The sequence below is a fragment of the Nothoprocta perdicaria genome, unplaced genomic scaffold (genome assembly GCF_003342845.1).
Source record: "Nothoprocta perdicaria isolate Ctin4 unplaced genomic scaffold, notPer1 scaffold_175, whole genome shotgun sequence".
Lineage (NCBI taxonomy): Eukaryota > Metazoa > Chordata > Aves > Tinamiformes > Tinamidae > Nothoprocta > Nothoprocta perdicaria.
Genome location: NW_020454927.1, coordinates 66,120 through 83,604, shown reverse-complemented (window position 1 = coordinate 83,604; position 17,485 = coordinate 66,120). Strand labels below are relative to the sequence as shown.

Genomic DNA, 17,485 nt, shown 5'->3' with positions numbered 1-17,485 from the left:
AACTGAAGCATAAAGAAAACAAGTCTGACCAAGATTATACAGGATTGGATCTTCTGACTCTTGGGACAGAACCCAGAGCATAGGCCAGTTTTTGATGTTATGATACACATGGTAATGATTATTATTGCACACTGTATTAGGAGAATATCACTGCATCCAAAGGGCCTATACCTTTCCCAAATGAGTATAAGCTATTATTTTTTACTGAAGTTTCACTGATATGAATTAGGTTGGTAACAATGYGATCTTTTAGGCATACAAATGGTATGAACTTGGATACCAAAGAGGTCACTTCGCATCTGTGTGGCAGCGCTCCCTCTACAATGTCAAGGGACTTAAAGCTCAGCCTTGGTGGACAGCAAGGGAAACTGGTTATACAGAGCTGGTGAAGGTGAGGAGTTTGTTCCATTTTACTTTTATATATTTTTTTAATGACAAGTATAATATAAGATCTTAAGCAGAGAAAATGCTGAGAAATCTCTTTAATGCATGATTCATGATAAGAGAGTACAAAACACTAAATCTAGACTGTCATTGCTCAATATTTAAATAAGGTACTTAAATAAGATGAGCTCAAGGTGTTTTAAAATTTGAGGATGAAGAAATGTAAATACAAAATTTACTTACAAACTGTAGTGTCTCAAGTACAAAAAGACAAAAAAGTCTGGTGTTGACTGGGACACTGAGTTTTCAGTTACTCAAGAAAGGCTGTGTCCTTCATTGCTTGTGTGAAACTCAGACTTCTTTGGGTGCTTTTCATTACATAAAAGAAATAAATTTAGACTCCAAGTGACAAATAGAGTAAAAGAGGATAAGGTTATATTCCTTCATTTTTTTTTTCTTTTTTTAATTTAATGCATGACATATAATTGGTTATTACTTATAGTAATAACTTATGTTCCAAAATTGTGCAAAACATTTTTATTAAAAAAAGAACAGAAATTCCAAGACAGATCTTTATTAATTCCTTAATAAAAAGTGAGAGAAGTGCCTTTTTGTGAAAATTTTGATTATTGGTATGTGACTCTATACAAATAATTAAAACACAAACACTTCGTGCCATGTGCTCTAGGTATCCCTGCTTGAGCAAGGGGATTGGACTAGATGATCTCTAGAGGTCCCTTCCAGCCTTAACCATTCTGTAATTCTTACTGAAAAGAAACATGGGCCATATTGGGTTTGCTGATTTATTTTCATATCTATTATATTTTGGATATATTAAGGTTACAGTCTTCAGAATAACCTTAAAAATTGAAGGTATAAATTCAAAATATAATTTAAATGGATCAGAAGAATAGTATTTGTATTTCTGTGTTTCCCCTAAGACTCAAAACAGTATTTGAATCTTTGAGAGAAAGAAAGCTTGTTTCTAATAAAGTAATAGGCTGCAAGCAATATTTTTGGTAGCATTCTCTAGAGAGTGACAACAAAGCCACTGAAGATGTCTGTTTTATTAATTTCCGTAATATTCTGGCTTCTGTACATATTTTAGTTTAAAGAAGAACTTATTTCCCCRTTTCACAGAGCAAAAACCAATCAGCAGTTATTTTTTACTGTTTTATCCCATTATATACATCTAACATCTGTACAGAATGTGTGGGAAGTGCTACCAAATCAGAATTATGGGATTTGTCATTAAAATGGCTACTTGAAGAATGGAACAACAGAGTCTTTGACCCCCTCTCTCTCTCTGTTTTACCACTTATTTGTTAAATGTGAACAAATTATTTTCAGTATCTTGGTAGCTTAACAATGTTTACTGAGGTTTTAAACTAAAGTAAAACAATGCTAAATCCAGATTCCCTAACATACTCTGATAGCTACTTTTTGTTCATTGTATTATCTAAGACATCTGTGGTGAGCCATGTTCAACAGTGATGTGCTATAACACAGACCTAACTTGGTTATTTTAATAAAGGATTGTKTATTTTCTTGTTTTTGGAGGTGGAGATGTGAATTTGAGCAGTGACTTGTTTTTTCTAGATGGAAACCTAAGAAAACAAAATTTCAGTACTACCAGTCTCATAAAGTTCTTCTGGGCAAGATTATCCTCACCTAACAGTAGTGATTTGTTTTATATGTGTCTAGGTTATATTTCAATTAAAAAAAAAAATTATTTCCATAGAGTGATTCATCCTCAATATGCTAGGGTAGTTAACTGTCTTAGGATAGCATACTTATGGAAAGGGGAACTTTTTCTCTCTCTGTAGCTGCTGCTTAAGTTTTGGAGTTTTCTTGAAATATTAGGAAAGAGCCCCCGATCTCTCAGGAAGCAGAAGATACAAACCTTCAACTTAAGAAGAGTCTATTAAGTGACTCATGTCAATCACGCTGTAGGCTTTGGATCTGGAGATTCGAGAAACTCTTTTTTGAGCTCAGTTACCATTATTATCTTCTTCTCTTGGTGCAATAAATTTTCCTCTGCCAATCTTACTCATCCATTGCATCATGTCATCTCTTGTAGAATGTCTGTAGAATATTACCTTACTATTCTAGTGTTAAAAAAAAAAAAAAAAGCATCCTAGAGGAAAAAAAAGATCCTAGAGAATTTTCACTTCTCTAAGGAATACATATATGATGACCTAGGTAACTGTGCCGTTTCCACATACTGCATCTTCAAATTTTGGGAAGGATCCAGGTGATGCTTTGCCAACAATGTTCTACAGTGAATAGCTGCCTGATTAAAGTAGCTCTTGCATTGTCAGTTTTCTCTGATGACTTAGATTTTATTAATTAAAAGTTTCAAGCACAACAAGAACATCACAGTAAGAAAATGAAAGTTCTGGCAACCACACTTATATCCATAAGGTTTGCTGCAGAGTGACTCAGGGCTCAGTGGTTTAGCCCAAAAATGCTAAACAATCAAATTTAATGGAAAAAAATAAACTGAAATGTGTGTCTAATTGAAAYGCCTTAAAGAGTGCCTCGATGGTTTAGGGGGAGCCTTGTGTTGAAAAAAGCAAATTCATKAAGCATGCACTTTTGTCATCTTGTGAATGTAGAAAAACTGTGAATGACCAAATGTGAGCAAGGGGTCTGTTTTGGAGGTTGCTGTTCCTTAGCTGAGGCACTTGAACAGCACGTGAAGGCTTTCCTACTATCTTTCAGTGCCAAAGTGAAATGGGCTCAAACCTTCACCGTTGTTTTATTTTAATATCTCATGGATTGAAATGCATATGTGACCAGCCCTCATGCCTCACATGACACGTRGTGTCTATTAATATATGGCTACACTCATTAGCACCTTTCCCTGGAAAGGGTTTGACATCACAAACTAGAGATTTTTAATACCATACAGTTACACATAACAATAAATCAGTATTTTCTTTTTTTAATCTCTAAATACAGTAATCTCTTTTCCAATCAAATCTATAGTATTGCCAGGCATAAAGCAACTTTCAACTTCCGTTATCATTAGAAACTATATTGAAAAGCTATATGACAGATTATGGGAATCAGCTGCTGGGAAATAACAACATATGTTCTAAATGCCATTCATTTGCCACCAAAATCTTCACTTGAAAATTACCATTTGAATATTGCACCAAATAGAATATGAATTTTCTGTTCTTAACCTGAGGCTTGAATCTTTGTGTATTATGGAGCGTGATTATACTTAACCTTTTTTTCTGTAGTGTTTGGCTCAAGAGCCTTAAGCCCATTAAGAGCATTAAGTCTGTTATACCTTAATGGTTTTATGCTTTCTTAGCGTCCAGTAAGAGCCTGTGAAATCAGGGAGATCAAGGCTGTGGTGTGTTTGAACTCCTGTAACTCTTTCTTTCCTTTGTACTTAGAAAGTGATGTTTACTGCATATTCCTTGCAGTAAAACATTCCTATTTGCTTCAAAGGCAGGGTCTGGATTCCCAAGAGTGAGGAAGCCCTATTGATTTCACTGGCAATTATACCCCAAACCATTGAGGAGTTAGGTCGATATCAATGATATTCAAATCCCTTTGACTCCAACATGGCAGGGAAAGAGCTCAAAAATGGCAGGGAAACATGCAACTTCACAGGTTGACTTTCAGCCTGTGTCACTTCCAAAGCACTAAAGGTGACAAAGAAGCTGTTACCTTTAACAGAGCACTCGGTCTGAATGGGCAAACTAAGAGCTTGCCTTTATCAGCCAAGTGAGTGGGAGGAAGCTGGGGAAATAAAGATGAAGTGGTACTTAAATCTTTCACAGTTCTGCTCTTTTTTTTTTGATCTTTATCACTTTAGATTGAGGTCTGTATAAGCATAAGTCATTTATTTCTTTCCCTTCCCAAGACAGTACAAAATCAGGTATTCAAATTGTTATTTTCATTTGTAGATATGGTAGCACTAAACCATACAGTATGAGTGCAGGTGAAATATTAATCTATGATTAGGTAAGAATATATTAGAATGTATTAGATTTATTAGGTGGGAATTAAATTAGGTGGGGTGAGAATCTGCTTTTTTTTTTTCCTTGCAGTTTAGAGAAGTCAATTTTCCATGAATATTGTTGAAAGCATTTCTACTTAATGATCRTTGTTAAAGGATTGTGATGCAAACCCAACTCAAGTAAAGAATTGAATGAATGTATCAGGAATAATGATAATTAAAAGTGTTCTTCTCCTTGTACAGATTGATGCTATCCACTATACAGACATAATGCTATCCATTAGGAAGGAACAAAAAAAGCATTGTAGTATTGGAAGTTTAATCCTAACAAACCACAGCCTGCTTAAAATTGGTTGAGTGGGAGTTACTCATTTTATCATAGAAAATATGTTCTATTAGTTACTTTGCTTTCTAAGCCTTTTATGGTATATCAAGGTACAACCTGTTTTGTAGAMTCTACTTACTGTTGTCTTTTAATGGAAAAAAGAAACAAGTAGAGAGCACAACTGTTTAATTGAAAGGGGAGGTCTAATAACCATAYGGATTTTTAAGGCTAAAAAGGGGCAATTATATCTTCCAATCTGACAATATAGCATGGACAAGTTCCATTCAGCTTCGCACATCATGCAAAGAGGCAGTGTGGACACACACCTTAGCCTATTTTCTGTATGAAATGGATTGAGATTGCCTTACAGAAGTGCTTTGTTTGCGAGCACAAAGGAAAATGCAAACTATTCTTCCAAAATAAGGTTTAGTGAATAAAGCAAGCAGCTGGGAAAAGGAAGTCGCTTCTTTATTACTGAGTCCTATATTACTCCGTGGGTTGTTTTATTCATATTACTGTACCTTTAAAATGGCCTATTGTTGCTAGAATACGGGTTTTCTAACATACCAAATTCCTTACAAATATAATGTCCTGAGACAGCAGAGAAGTTTTAACATCTACAATCCTGTGACTTTGGTATGCATGAAGTGCAAAGTGACATATACCTTTTTAATGAGTGTGTTCCTAAATCTTCACTTGGAACTTCAAGTAATGTTTGATGTTTCTCAATAGGATCAGAATGTGTAGGGGAATCTTTACAAACCTTTTTGTAGGTTAAATCATAAACTTCAGCTGTAGTGGTGTGTTTGCATTTGTCCTCTTTCAACTGTGACATTCTGTCGACACTTTGAGTTTCAGGTTATGCTAGTGGATTTCTTGTCTCGGGAGTGCTTCCAGGTAATACTGTGCTGTGTGTGAGAAGATCAATACTCTTGTTAGCTTGGAATATAAAATGACCTGTTAAACAGCCCCTAGGCTAATCAAAAAGCAAATTAAAGTGAGGTGTAGTCTGCAAAGAGGTTGGGGATTATTGAAATTTTCTGCTAGAAATGTAATTGAATCTGAAGAATGATGTGAACRTTGTTTTTATAGCCTTCAAATGTCAGAAGAAAATTGAATATTAGGAAACTTGATAATTATGATGAACTGTTTGTTAGTGCTTTTGAATTAGAAAGTTAAAAATGGCAAGGAAAAGTAAAAAGGCACTAAATCCAAACACAGTAAGTTCTCAGTGCAGTAATATAGCTCTCACTACAGTCCTTAGAAAAAAACTGGAAGCTCATTCGGGATGAGGGGCTTGCTGTGATGGATAAAAAAAGAAGCCTCTTCTTACCTGAAGATGAGAATCTACGAGAAAAGGGAGACTGGAGTCAGTTTACCTTATGGCAGCAAGGTAAGCCATTTGGTAATTCTTCTTCTACTTTACTCTCTCAGATTAATATCTTGTAATAAGGAATAGTTAGATTGTTTTTTTTTTCGAGAATCATATTTTCTAATCACTGAATCAATTATTTAAGTCTGTGAAAGAAGGGAGCAACAGTGAGGGTGAATCCTTTATTCTAAGCCTCCTTGCCCCAAACACTTCTAAGAACTCCTTGAGACACCATTCATCTCTTGGCAAGGTTGCCCAAAATGTACATGGTGTAATGCATAGCACAGATCAGCCTGAGGGACAGCAGGAGAGTAGGAGAGAAGATGGATCCTTAATATTGGGTTGCCAGCTAGGTGAGACTATACCATTAAGAAATTCTATGAAGAAAAGAATATGAGCTTTAATAAGCTTGCTGCTCTGTCTCTGAGCTGTAAAGTGGGGATCCCGTATATTGGAATGTCCAGAACTCCTTATAGGACTTTGCATGTTAGYGTACTGAAAGCTAAAATATTATAAGCACGGTATGTCAAAATATAAATCTGATGTTTAATTGCTCTGCTATTGATAGCTTTTTTTTAATCTGTCTTCCTGTACATCTTGGTTAATGATCATTCTTGAAAATCTTATTGAAAATTACATGAAGTCTACTGTTTTCCACAAATATTTTAAAAGCAAAGATATTGCAGGATGCAACAACATATAAAGTATTAAGACTTCTGTTTCATGATTTGTAGAGTGGGAATAATATTTCCCTGTTTTTTCATGTCAGCTCCTTTACAGCTTTGTTTCTCTTCTAAGAAGGAACCRTAGGAATACATGTAGAAAACATAGGAATGTTTGTTTATTGCATTTACTAATACTCTAGTAATTATTTTCACTAGGAAGGAAAAATGAGAATTCTTGTAAGGGTGCTCCAAACACATGTGCTTTACTGGAAAGATTCCCGGAAGCTACCGGTTGCAGAAGAGGACAGGTATTTTTTTTTTTTTTTTTTTTTTTTTTTGTGTGAGAGCAGATGATGTTAAAAAATATGTGCAGGGGGATATATTACCTTGTTATCTTCAAGGATACCTCAGACACACAATGAAGTAAATATTTGCTGTTAGTAAACAGCAAATATGTGGCAAAATATGCTAGCTGAAGCCTTTCTGTGGAATTTCTAGTTGAACTATTTTATTTTGCATTTTCTGTGACCTCAGACTATGTAAATAGTTAGTTCTCATGGGTCAACTGTCAAGAAATAACTTACTAAATTACATCCAGAAGCAACCTAGGCTGACCTCATGACTGACTCTGCTTTGAGCAGTTAGTCATTCTGATCCTTTGTAAGCTTTTCCTGCTATTATGCAGGAAAAAGCCCTTGTTAGCATTCAATCCCTCAACACATTCAGCTGCAAATGCRTTTTAGCTTTCCTGATCCTATCTTTACATGCTCAGAAAGTGTCTCTATATGCCTCCTGAGTCATCCATCCTTGCTTCCATCTATGCCTGAATTTAATTCGGAATTCCTTGTTCATCCATGCAGGCCTGCTRCCACCTGCTTTCTTGCTTGCTAGGGTGGGCCATTTTTGAGATTGGAGGATCTGATCCTTACAAAAACAGCTTTCCTTCCTTTCTTCAGCACTGATTTCACTGATTTCCAGGCAGATCCCTAAGTAGCCAAGCCTATTCTTTCGAAGCTCCGGCTTGTGAAGGATTACAATTTTTTTTGTTTGTTTGTTTTGTTTTGTTACTTTTTTTCTTTTGATTCTTTCTCTCAGAAGGAATTCAGATATGGATTCAGAATGCTTAATTAACCCTGTCATGATTGCTACAGTCGAGGCTGCCTGCAACCTTCATATCCCCACTGCCCTTTGAGAGAGCAGTGAAGGCCCCACTGCAGCCTTCATATCCCCTCTGATGGTTCTTTTGGTTAGTCCCCATTTGGACTTGGGCTGAATTTAGTCATGGTCCATCCCTTCATTCTACATGAAAGAAAATATTTTCCTGCTTGTAGTTAGGAGCTAATTGTTTGCAGGTTGCAATTAATCTTGATGGTTTTAAACAAAATTAAAATGTGTGTTTGCACAGTTCTCTCTCACACACACCCATGCATGCACACACATACACCCCCCAAACACCACACATTTGTTGTAGTGTTGAATGCCTTTGGGATGTGAGTTGCTGAGCTCTAACACAAAGTGATGCTGCACTCTTGGTCTCATCCTCGATGAGAGGTGTGGTTCTGGGTTCCTAGCAGAAGGCTGGTAGAAGTAACCTTGTTGAAGGCTACTGTTCCTTTTTGCAGATCAAGTATTCTGTCATGCATCCAGGGACTCATGTCTGGCCTCACACAGGGCCCACCAACTGTAGACTAAGGATGCATTTGGGCTTGGTGATACCTAAAGAAGGCTGCAGAATTCGGTGTGCCCAAGAGAACAGGTGAGGTGTTTTATTTTGTTTCTTTCCCACCAGCCTCCTCTTTTCCAAACCTCAAAATAGGTTGGAATGCATATACCAGTCTGGAGGAATAATATATGTAATATTGCACCCTAAATCTGAGACCAAATRCATAAATGTTCGTTATCAAGCAGCACTAAAACAACATTCAGAGACAAAACTGCTCTTCTCACCTATGGCTTGTAAATAATACTATTTTTTTTGTCTATTTTCTATGTTTACTTTTACAATGTCAGTCTAATATATTTACCAACATCATTTATCTGTTTTTTAATTTTTGGCCTAGAATTCTGTGCTTCTCCAGCAGAAGTTGAGACTAAGCTATGACTGTATTTTCATCACCAGGGCAGCAGAATATTATCACCTTTTCGACATGAGGCCTTATTCCTAGARAGTATTGTTTGGCTAAATATATTCTATTTATAATAAATATAATAAATAAATCTAAATAATAAATATAATAAATCTAATAAATATATTCTAGTTGAAGCTGATTTACGGCTATGATGATTTTACCCCAAAGAGTTACACTGGTAGCAAGTTTCCCTAAAGTGCATTTTGAGTAAGAATTCTTACCCCTTAGGGAAAAATTATGCAGACTTGAAACCCATTTGGCCTTTGTTTGCTCAGTGCAAAAAGCAAAGCAAAATGCAATGACCTAGACACATAAGTCAGGGAGTGTGCTCTCCTGGGAAATATAAGGAAATCCCAAACTTTAGGATGTGATAGGTGTTTATGTCATATTATTATCCAGAAAAAAAAAWATAATATTATCTATATTACTKTTTGCTTAAGACTTAATTTTCAGAAACTTATGTGGAGTTCTAATGCTATAAATATACATATTTATGYATATATATGTATGTTTGTATTTATATGTATGTATATTTACACATATATAGGTACATTTTTAAAAGATCCTGTGTCTTGTCTGTATGCATCTGAGTACTACAAAATTTAAATTTGGATACATTTCATGGTGCTATTGTACAGATATCTTTGATATTGAGAAATGAAATAGCAGTCATGACTGCAATAGTTAAAAAGAATTTCTTCATGACATTTGAAAGCCACCACTGGAAATGTTTAGAATTTTTGAGAAGTATGCAACTATTAATAACCGAGAGGATGCCACTACAGAGGTTTTATGACTCCTGCCAACATATAGCTTATTTCATGATCTGTCTCACAACTATTACTAAGTAATGTCTTACTTGGTCTGTATTACAGTCTAAGTAGTGATGAACAGGTTCTCTTCCAGGATTCCAACCCACTATCCAAAATAAGTTCATGGTAGACATTTGAGTGGAAGGAGGAGTGGCTAAAGGGCTTAGAGGACTAATAGGAAGATGTGGAGTCTTTCCCCTTTGGGTCATTATTGTGAATTCAGGTCAGTGGTGACTGACAAGCTTTGCTCCACTTTCAAGGGAGCAGGTGCTTGCAACTCACCATCCATTATTATGTCTGACACACTTATTTCTCTTAATCTGAATAGAAGGGATGGTGGTGTGGAAAATGAACTATCCCTCCCTTGGCACCAACACTCCCTCAGCAGCATGGATATGGTCGGGCAGAGTGGAGAAATGCCTGTTGCTGCTGGTAGACAGGCAGAGCACTTCAGCCCCTGTGCCTGGCTCATCCTGCATGCATCAAASCCACGCGTTTGAAATGTTAAACTCCCATTTGAAAGCTGACTTTGGCCTGGGCTGGTGCGTGTTCATCTCAGTTGACTTTGGCCAATATACAAAGAATGAAAGATGCTCCTTGAGAGCCTTCAAAGAATGTCTACAAATGAAAATGATTTAATTTTTTTATATCCCCTCCCCCATGCAAGTGGAGACATGTGAGCTCCTGTGGGAAGAAATGATCCCATGAAGAAATCATATCTGGAGCTTTTTCAGTTCCTCTCCTCGTGACTCAGAGCAGTAGTATGTTAGTGGTTTTAATTATGAATCGTGGCTCAGATTTAAAGGAGATTGTGTTGGCAGTCAGTGCTTTGACTCCGTCCTTGGTGGCTTCATGTTCTGCTGCTTCATGTGCAAGACAAAGCATGGAAGTAATGAGAATATTGTGCTGAGCACACCACTGTGCAGTCAATGTGGGTGTTTAGAGGAGCAATTTTACTATGCAGCTCATCTGCTGGTAGGCAGCTTGCCTATCCAGTACTGTTTTACTTGTTTACTTGCAGAAGAGTCTGGAAAATACAGAGATATAACCCTGCACAGATTTTAGTCTAAATTTCTACCTGTAGCATGTTAACTAAAAGCCATGCAGATGATACAGATCTCTGTCTCCAAGYGGCTAAGCACCATACCAGAATAATGCTGTCTGTTGGTCCCACTGTGGACACTTTTTCAATGAAGGTATCTGGAAAATATTCTTTTGCATTCTAATGATGGGTTGGTAATTTCTCCACAAGAGACAATAGTCAAAAATCAACTTTATGACTTTTTCTTTCTTGTRCAAAATAGTCTATTCTGTTATGATGCAAATGATAGGTTCTATTTTAACCCCTTAAACTACCTCATCTGGATGATTTGAGGTTTTGTTGTCCGTAACTGAGTAATGCTTTCAGGATATTTAATGCAGGTCTTTTCAGACATGATTTAATAAAAAACCAAAGCTACGTCGATTCTTTACCACATTATACCATTGTAAATGGTTGCCTCCTTTTGACTTGAATAATACTGATGTAACTTTAGAACTGCAGTAGGAACTTAAGCCTGTATAACTTAATAGTTTTCTTTATTTACCACATAGCTGAGGTAGTAGCAGCAAGAAATACAAGACTGTACTTAAAACCTGTTAATGGCTAATTATGTAGCCCTTTAAGGCTGGTGTCCACCTGCCAGCCAKGGTGATGTTTTTCACCACCTTATGTTTGTTGGTTTATCTGTTCTCACCTAAAATATAATTTGAAGATTGTTTCCATTTCTCTTCAGAACACACAGCACAGCTCCATAAATTTTGATGTTTAATGTTTTTCTTTTATTAAGTTAAATATTCAAGAATATTTAGAAGTCCAAATATCATTGTCATCCATCCTCTTTCTGAAATAAGAAAATTTCTTTTTTATGTGGATSAGCTCAATGGAATGAGCTAAGAAATGTGTGTCGCTGTATAGGGGAAAACTTTTTTATAGGGCAAGAGTTTTTTTTTTCTATTATCATCACTACTATTTACAATCCTTAATTCCCTTTAAAGGAATCCATCCTTGTGGACTGCCTTTCTTCCTCAGGGATCCTGTTAAAAAACTTAATTATGTGATCATTGTGGAGTGGCTTTAGGAAATAACATCTCACTGACTGTTAGTTATTACTCCTTCAGGTGAGACAGGATGAATAGTCCGATGCCTACTTCTAGTCTGCTGCAATGCAAAAGGAATTTGATTTGCTTATTCCACAGCCTGACTGCATACCATGTACTGCATAATCAGTCACTATATCTATTTGCAGTAGGTGAGCTTGAGCATCTCAAAAGCAACAGCAAATGGCTAAAGMAGTGGCTTCTTACAGTGTTCTGGCGACTTGTAGTCACTGATAGTATAGAGATTTTTCACAGCATTAAGTTTGCAGTTAAAAGTCTTTTAAAAATTCTGTGTCAAGATCTCAATAGGCTGGAAAAATGGGCCAACCAAAATATCATGACATTCAGCACAAGCAAATGAAAGTCACTACAACTGTAACATAATAAATAACGCTTTGCAACAGTATGGGCTGGATGATAGTTTCCTAGAAAGCAGATGTACAGTAAAAGACTAGAAGTCCTGGTGTACAGCTAGCTGAACATGAATTAGTAGTGTGTTCTTGTGAGGATGAAGGCTAAACATGGACTGGAAGAAGCCTAAGAGAAGCAATTTGCCCCCTCTCTTCAGCATTCAAAGCATTGCATCTGAAGTGGTTAGGAGTTTTTTTTTTTAAAAAAAAAAAAGAAGGACAAAAGGTCTAATTGTTGTCTTCAACTAATAATGCATAATTTTGCAGAAAACAGAGCCAGCCTTTTCCTGGCAATGTGCAGTCACAGGCTGAGAGACAATGGACAAAATCGACAGCAAAGAAAATTGCATTTACATAGAAGAAAAAGTCATTCACAGGGAGATTGGTCAAGCACTGGAACAGATTTCCTGAAGAAATAGTGGCATCTCCATCCATGCAGATATTTAAAACTAGACAAGGAGCTGAGATGCCTAATTAACCTTCAAAAAATCTAATTTCACAACTGCAAAGCCCTACTTTGAGGAGAAGTTTGAATGAGGTGACCTCCTGACTTTTCTTCCAACCAAAATTATTCTGTGATTAAGAAACTTAATGTAACTGAAAGGAATACAGATTCTTCCAACTATTAATACTTCTCTTAATACATTGCTACTTGCCATTTCCTTCAAATCCAGTCATTTTGTTAATTTTTCAAACAACAGAGCTGCTCAGAAGCAACCCAGTTATGTACAACCCTTTTTGTGTCTGACAAAGATATTTAATACAGATCTTGGAAAAGTTCCACTCTCAAAATTTAGCTTTATAGTAGCAATGCTTCAAACCACAAGCACTCACCCAAAGTACTTTTGTTGGTTCAGTGACCACTCTGCCTAAGCGTTGCTTGGCAAGCAGAGGGGTTTGTTATGTGGACTTGATCTTTGAATTCAGCTATAACAGTATATAATGGTCCCAATGTACAGAATGCCATTCCGGAAATTCCTCTAAAGAAAAATCTCTAGGCTCTGTACTTTGACCGGGGTTATGTGGTAAGACTGTTCACATTCCTTAAAATTGTAAAGCATCGTGAATTGAAATGAAAATAAGCACAATAGCCTATTTCTATTTCTCTTATTGTTGGAAAAAGCAAAGTGCTTTAATGTTATTAATTTTCAGACTGTATTGCTGGTCTTTTTTCCCYCAGTTTCTCATTATATATGTATTTGATTAGAGAAGGAGAAGCCTAGCAATATTTTTCCAACAAGCCTGACAAATGCTTTCTGCTTATTAGACTCCAATCCTTAGAGTATATAAATAACAGATATTGCAAATGTCTGAARATGCATGTGGGCACATGTGGTCATAACTATGCAGAGTGAGAGAAAACAATTTCTCAGTAATATGAAGGTCCATTAGACTGATCTTTCTGTAGTTTATTTCACTTAATATCCTAATCTCTTCTTACTAGATAATAAAATCCCGACTCTGCAACACACAGTGATTAAATCATTCTCATATATAAAAGAGCATCTCAGAGCTGATGCATAGGTAGACAAGTGCCCACTCCATGGTACTTCAAATATGATTCTAAAGGATGTTCTTTTCTGTTGCAGAACCTGGGAAGAAGGGAAAGTCCTTATCTTTGATGACTCTTTTGAACATGAAGTATGGCAGGATGCTGAAAGTTATCGCCTGATATTCATTGTTGATGTGTGGCACCCTGAGTTAACAGCACAGCAGAGACGCACGCTTCCTGCTATTTAAGGAGCTGCTTCTGATGTGAAGAACAGAGGAGCTTTGGATGATTCAGATAGAATCACAAAGGATTAACTTGTCCAACGTATGGTAAATACTAGTATTTTAAGAAGCAGAAGGTATAAAAAAGACATTCCTCAGTGACAAAGGACTTAATTTGAACAAGTTATTTTGTTTCACACTGATTCAGCACTGATATGATAGTATTGTTTTGCTGGCTGCAAGTCCCAAAATACTCTTGTCAGCCTGAGAGCAGCAGGTCTGGATTTTCAAGCTGTGGAATGTGCAGATGTTKTTGTCGTGCCTATGCGATCTGTACAAAAACAATTGGTCAGCCGCAGGCCCAGCCATGTTCAGACACCAGATTTGCAATTCTACATTCTGGAGATATTTACCAGGATTTTATCTCTTTTGCCAATGTGCATAATATTTATAAACATATGCACACGGTCAACTTTGAAAATCAGTTAGGCAGTTAACATTACAACTGCTTTAGGCTTAAAACATGTCCATATACTATCAACTGTGGATAATGTGAATGGGTTGTGTGTTTCTGTATTTTTATACCTGAGTAACTGTATTTTTCTATCTTAATTATGAATAGATTTTCTGCTTTAATCAACCACTATTTTTAGAAAACAATATAGATATGAGTGCCCCTCTAGCTATTAGCAAAAGTGTACTGTATTTGAGTAGATTTCATTTTTGCCAAATGTGGCCTTATCTTGCCTTCCTGGAAGTGCAATCAGAACTTGCATTATCAGCTTCCTAGTGAAGTTTTGTTTTTCTAAAGCAAAGCAGTTCTCTCTAGTTAGCAGGCAACCTTCAGTTTTAGAATGTGATTTTGGAAGATGGTAAGCAAAGGTGACAACTGTAGATGCAGATCTGAAACTACTTGAGGGAACTGAGGATTTTATGGTGAACTGCTGTTCCTCCTATCGTTGCTACAGTTTGTGTTATAGTAACCCTTTTCTAGCCAGCCAAACTTTGAGGCTTCTCTTTTGAGGGGCTCTTTCTAGGCTGACCTTGGGTGGTTGCTCAAAGGAAAAAAAAAAAAAATCTAGGAAGAACTTCTTGAGCCAAGAGCAGATGAACAAGGTTGGTTTGGATTCCTGTTAGGGTGCAGAGCAGAAAAAGAGCTCAAGAAGCTTTTCTTGAGGTCTTAGCTTGTATTCTGCTGCCAGCATCCTACCTCTGGTGTAGTGATCCCTTAAATGAGTTAACTTGCGCTTGCTGTCTTGAAATATATGAAAAAATACTGAAGTAATTTTATCCTAGGACAGTTTACAGTATATTTTGTATTTGGTATCTTGGTAAAATGGCCTTAATTTCAAGMTAGAAATTTGCTTGGACATGTAAGCAGTTTTCTGGCCTTTGAGCGTTGTGCTGTTTTGTGGGAGACAGAGGGCACAGGCCCCTCAGCTGTTGACACTAACAGGGAAGAGAGACCTGAGGTTGCACTGATGAAGTTTATGGCAGGCTCTTATCTACCCTTGTGCCAAACCAGCCACATGTGGACAGCCATGAAGAGCATTGCCAACCTGAGGCACCCTTACTGAGGGCCAGTGAGAGACAGGAACCAAGCAAGGAGCCAGAGAGGTTACCTACAGTCTCTGCAGCTTTGGCTTTGTTGTTCAAAAAGCTCTGAATTGTTAGTAGTTTCATACTGCTAAGAAACTATGTCATGGTACCTGAGTATCATATGCACTACAGCATACTACAGAACAGAAAGAATAACATTGGCTGATGCAAATGCAGACAAGAGCTTTGCATTCCCATAAACTAAATGTATTTTATTAAGTAATTAAATCTTGTAATGCCACAGAACACATGGTAATTGTGCCATAAATTGCTGTAGCCAGTTTCTGGAGGTGTGCACTTTAATTTCCTTTTTGACTGTTAAAAATAAATGACAGTCTTATAAACCCTCTCTGATCAAGAGTCAGTTTTAGATAGCTATGATAATAAGACTTTAATGTGTTGTCTCTATCAAAAATTACACTGAAACCATCATCTGCCAAAAGGAGCAAGTCCAAGTTAATTGTCTTAAGAACTGTAAAGATTGACATGAGTTTTGAAAATATAAAAATACTTTTGGAAAGCTTTAGGAGATTTAGATGCAAAACTGGAAATAAGGTACTTACTACTTATGGTAAAAAATAAAAGTCTCTCCATCACAGTTTAGTCAGAGATTGTGTTTTGTATCTCTGCAAAGTGATCAAGCAGTACAAATTATGAATTATTTTGTAATTCTGTAAAACAAAGACATGGTTTGTAAAGAATGAATCAAAATGTTTAAATCAAAATGTGTGTTTTAGGAATATTTGTATTAATAATGTTTTGTAGTTTCTATAGCTCACGCTAAACACTTCTTAGCAAAGTAGTGGTAAACATTTTGAAGCTTTATTTATAAAGAAACTCATGCTGTGCTTCAGATTGTTGTGCCTCTGAAGTCTTCTATTTCATCTTTTCAGATTGCAACTGGCAAATAGATCAAAGCAATCTGTGCAAGATGTGTGTGTGTGCCAGGGTAGTATGTTTATTAAATTGTGTAGTGACATATTGAGCATTTAAAATCTTAAATGCCTTGAATGTGRCAAGGTGGATTATGAACAGCTCCTTTAACACTGAAGTGATTCTACTCTGTGCTTACCTGTCAAGAAACTGACAGCATATTTTTTGTTAGAAACAGTTATTGCTTTAGCTTTATATTTGGTGAGGATACATAGCACACTACAGCAATTATTCTGCAAGTGGTATATCATTTTTGGTATTTCTGTTTGTCAACCAGTATTCCATCCTGAAATAAGTATTTCAACATTGGAAATGTCAATGCAATAAATGAATGAAATTGCCTTTTTAAGTGGTTAACAATCTTCATTTAAATACTTTGTTCTTCAGATTTATTTATAGTGAGCAGCTCTCAAAAGGGTGATATGGTCTAGGTGATAGAAGGGTGATATTTGTAAGGTCTAGTCAAGATGTTAGGAGTGGGACTCCTTCCTGCTTCTGCTTCTTCTTTTCTGCTTGCAAGGACACAATCTGTATGAGATCCTACAGTTAAGTACAGATATACAGGTACCATATATTTTATTCACATCTCCATTAAAACCTTAACTAAYGCTAACCCTTTCTGAGGTTTAATTCTCAAGGATTAGGTCTCAGTGACATTTGGACTGTTCGCACGTAACAACTCCCACTTGAAAAAACAGTGGAGGTGCCAAGTAGTCACAAAGATTCCCATTAAAGATTGTGCCAGCCATGTTTTTCTGTTATTCTTGGTTACAATGTCTTGGGCCAGTGCTTGTGAGCACAGCATTCCCACGGGAGTAGAGGTAAGTGTATTAATAGAGAAAATTGCAAACCCAATTATCTCTTYGTTAATGCTGCTGTGTTTTATTGTTGATTTTCTTTTTGCCTTAAGCAAGTTCTCTGGGGCAAATGCTTAGTTCTATGAGACTTCATGAGCCTTGAGTAAGAAAGGGAGTTGAGTGCTATTCCCAAGAGTAGACACCCTAATTTTCTGCAATRGGTGCCAG

At 36.5% G+C, this 17,485-nt stretch overlaps 1 protein-coding gene across 3 annotated transcripts in view; it reads left to right on the top strand.

Annotated features, from left to right (window-relative positions):
• Positions 1-16,464, top strand: part of ASPH (aspartate beta-hydroxylase) — an 88,026-nt gene extending 71,562 nt beyond the window's left edge. For all 3 annotated transcript variants that reach the window (XM_026036289.1, XM_026036290.1, XM_026036288.1), the window contains 5 exons: positions 254-391; positions 5,946-6,081; positions 6,942-7,033; positions 8,348-8,481; positions 13,805-16,464. In XM_026036289.1, the coding sequence (XP_025892074.1) occupies positions 254-391; positions 5,946-6,081; positions 6,942-7,033; positions 8,348-8,481; positions 13,805-13,955 (651 nt within the window). In that variant the 3' untranslated portion in view covers positions 13,956-16,464. The remainder of the gene's footprint in view (positions 1-253; positions 392-5,945; positions 6,082-6,941; positions 7,034-8,347; positions 8,482-13,804) is intronic.
• Positions 16,465-17,485: the final 1,021 nt, after the last annotated feature.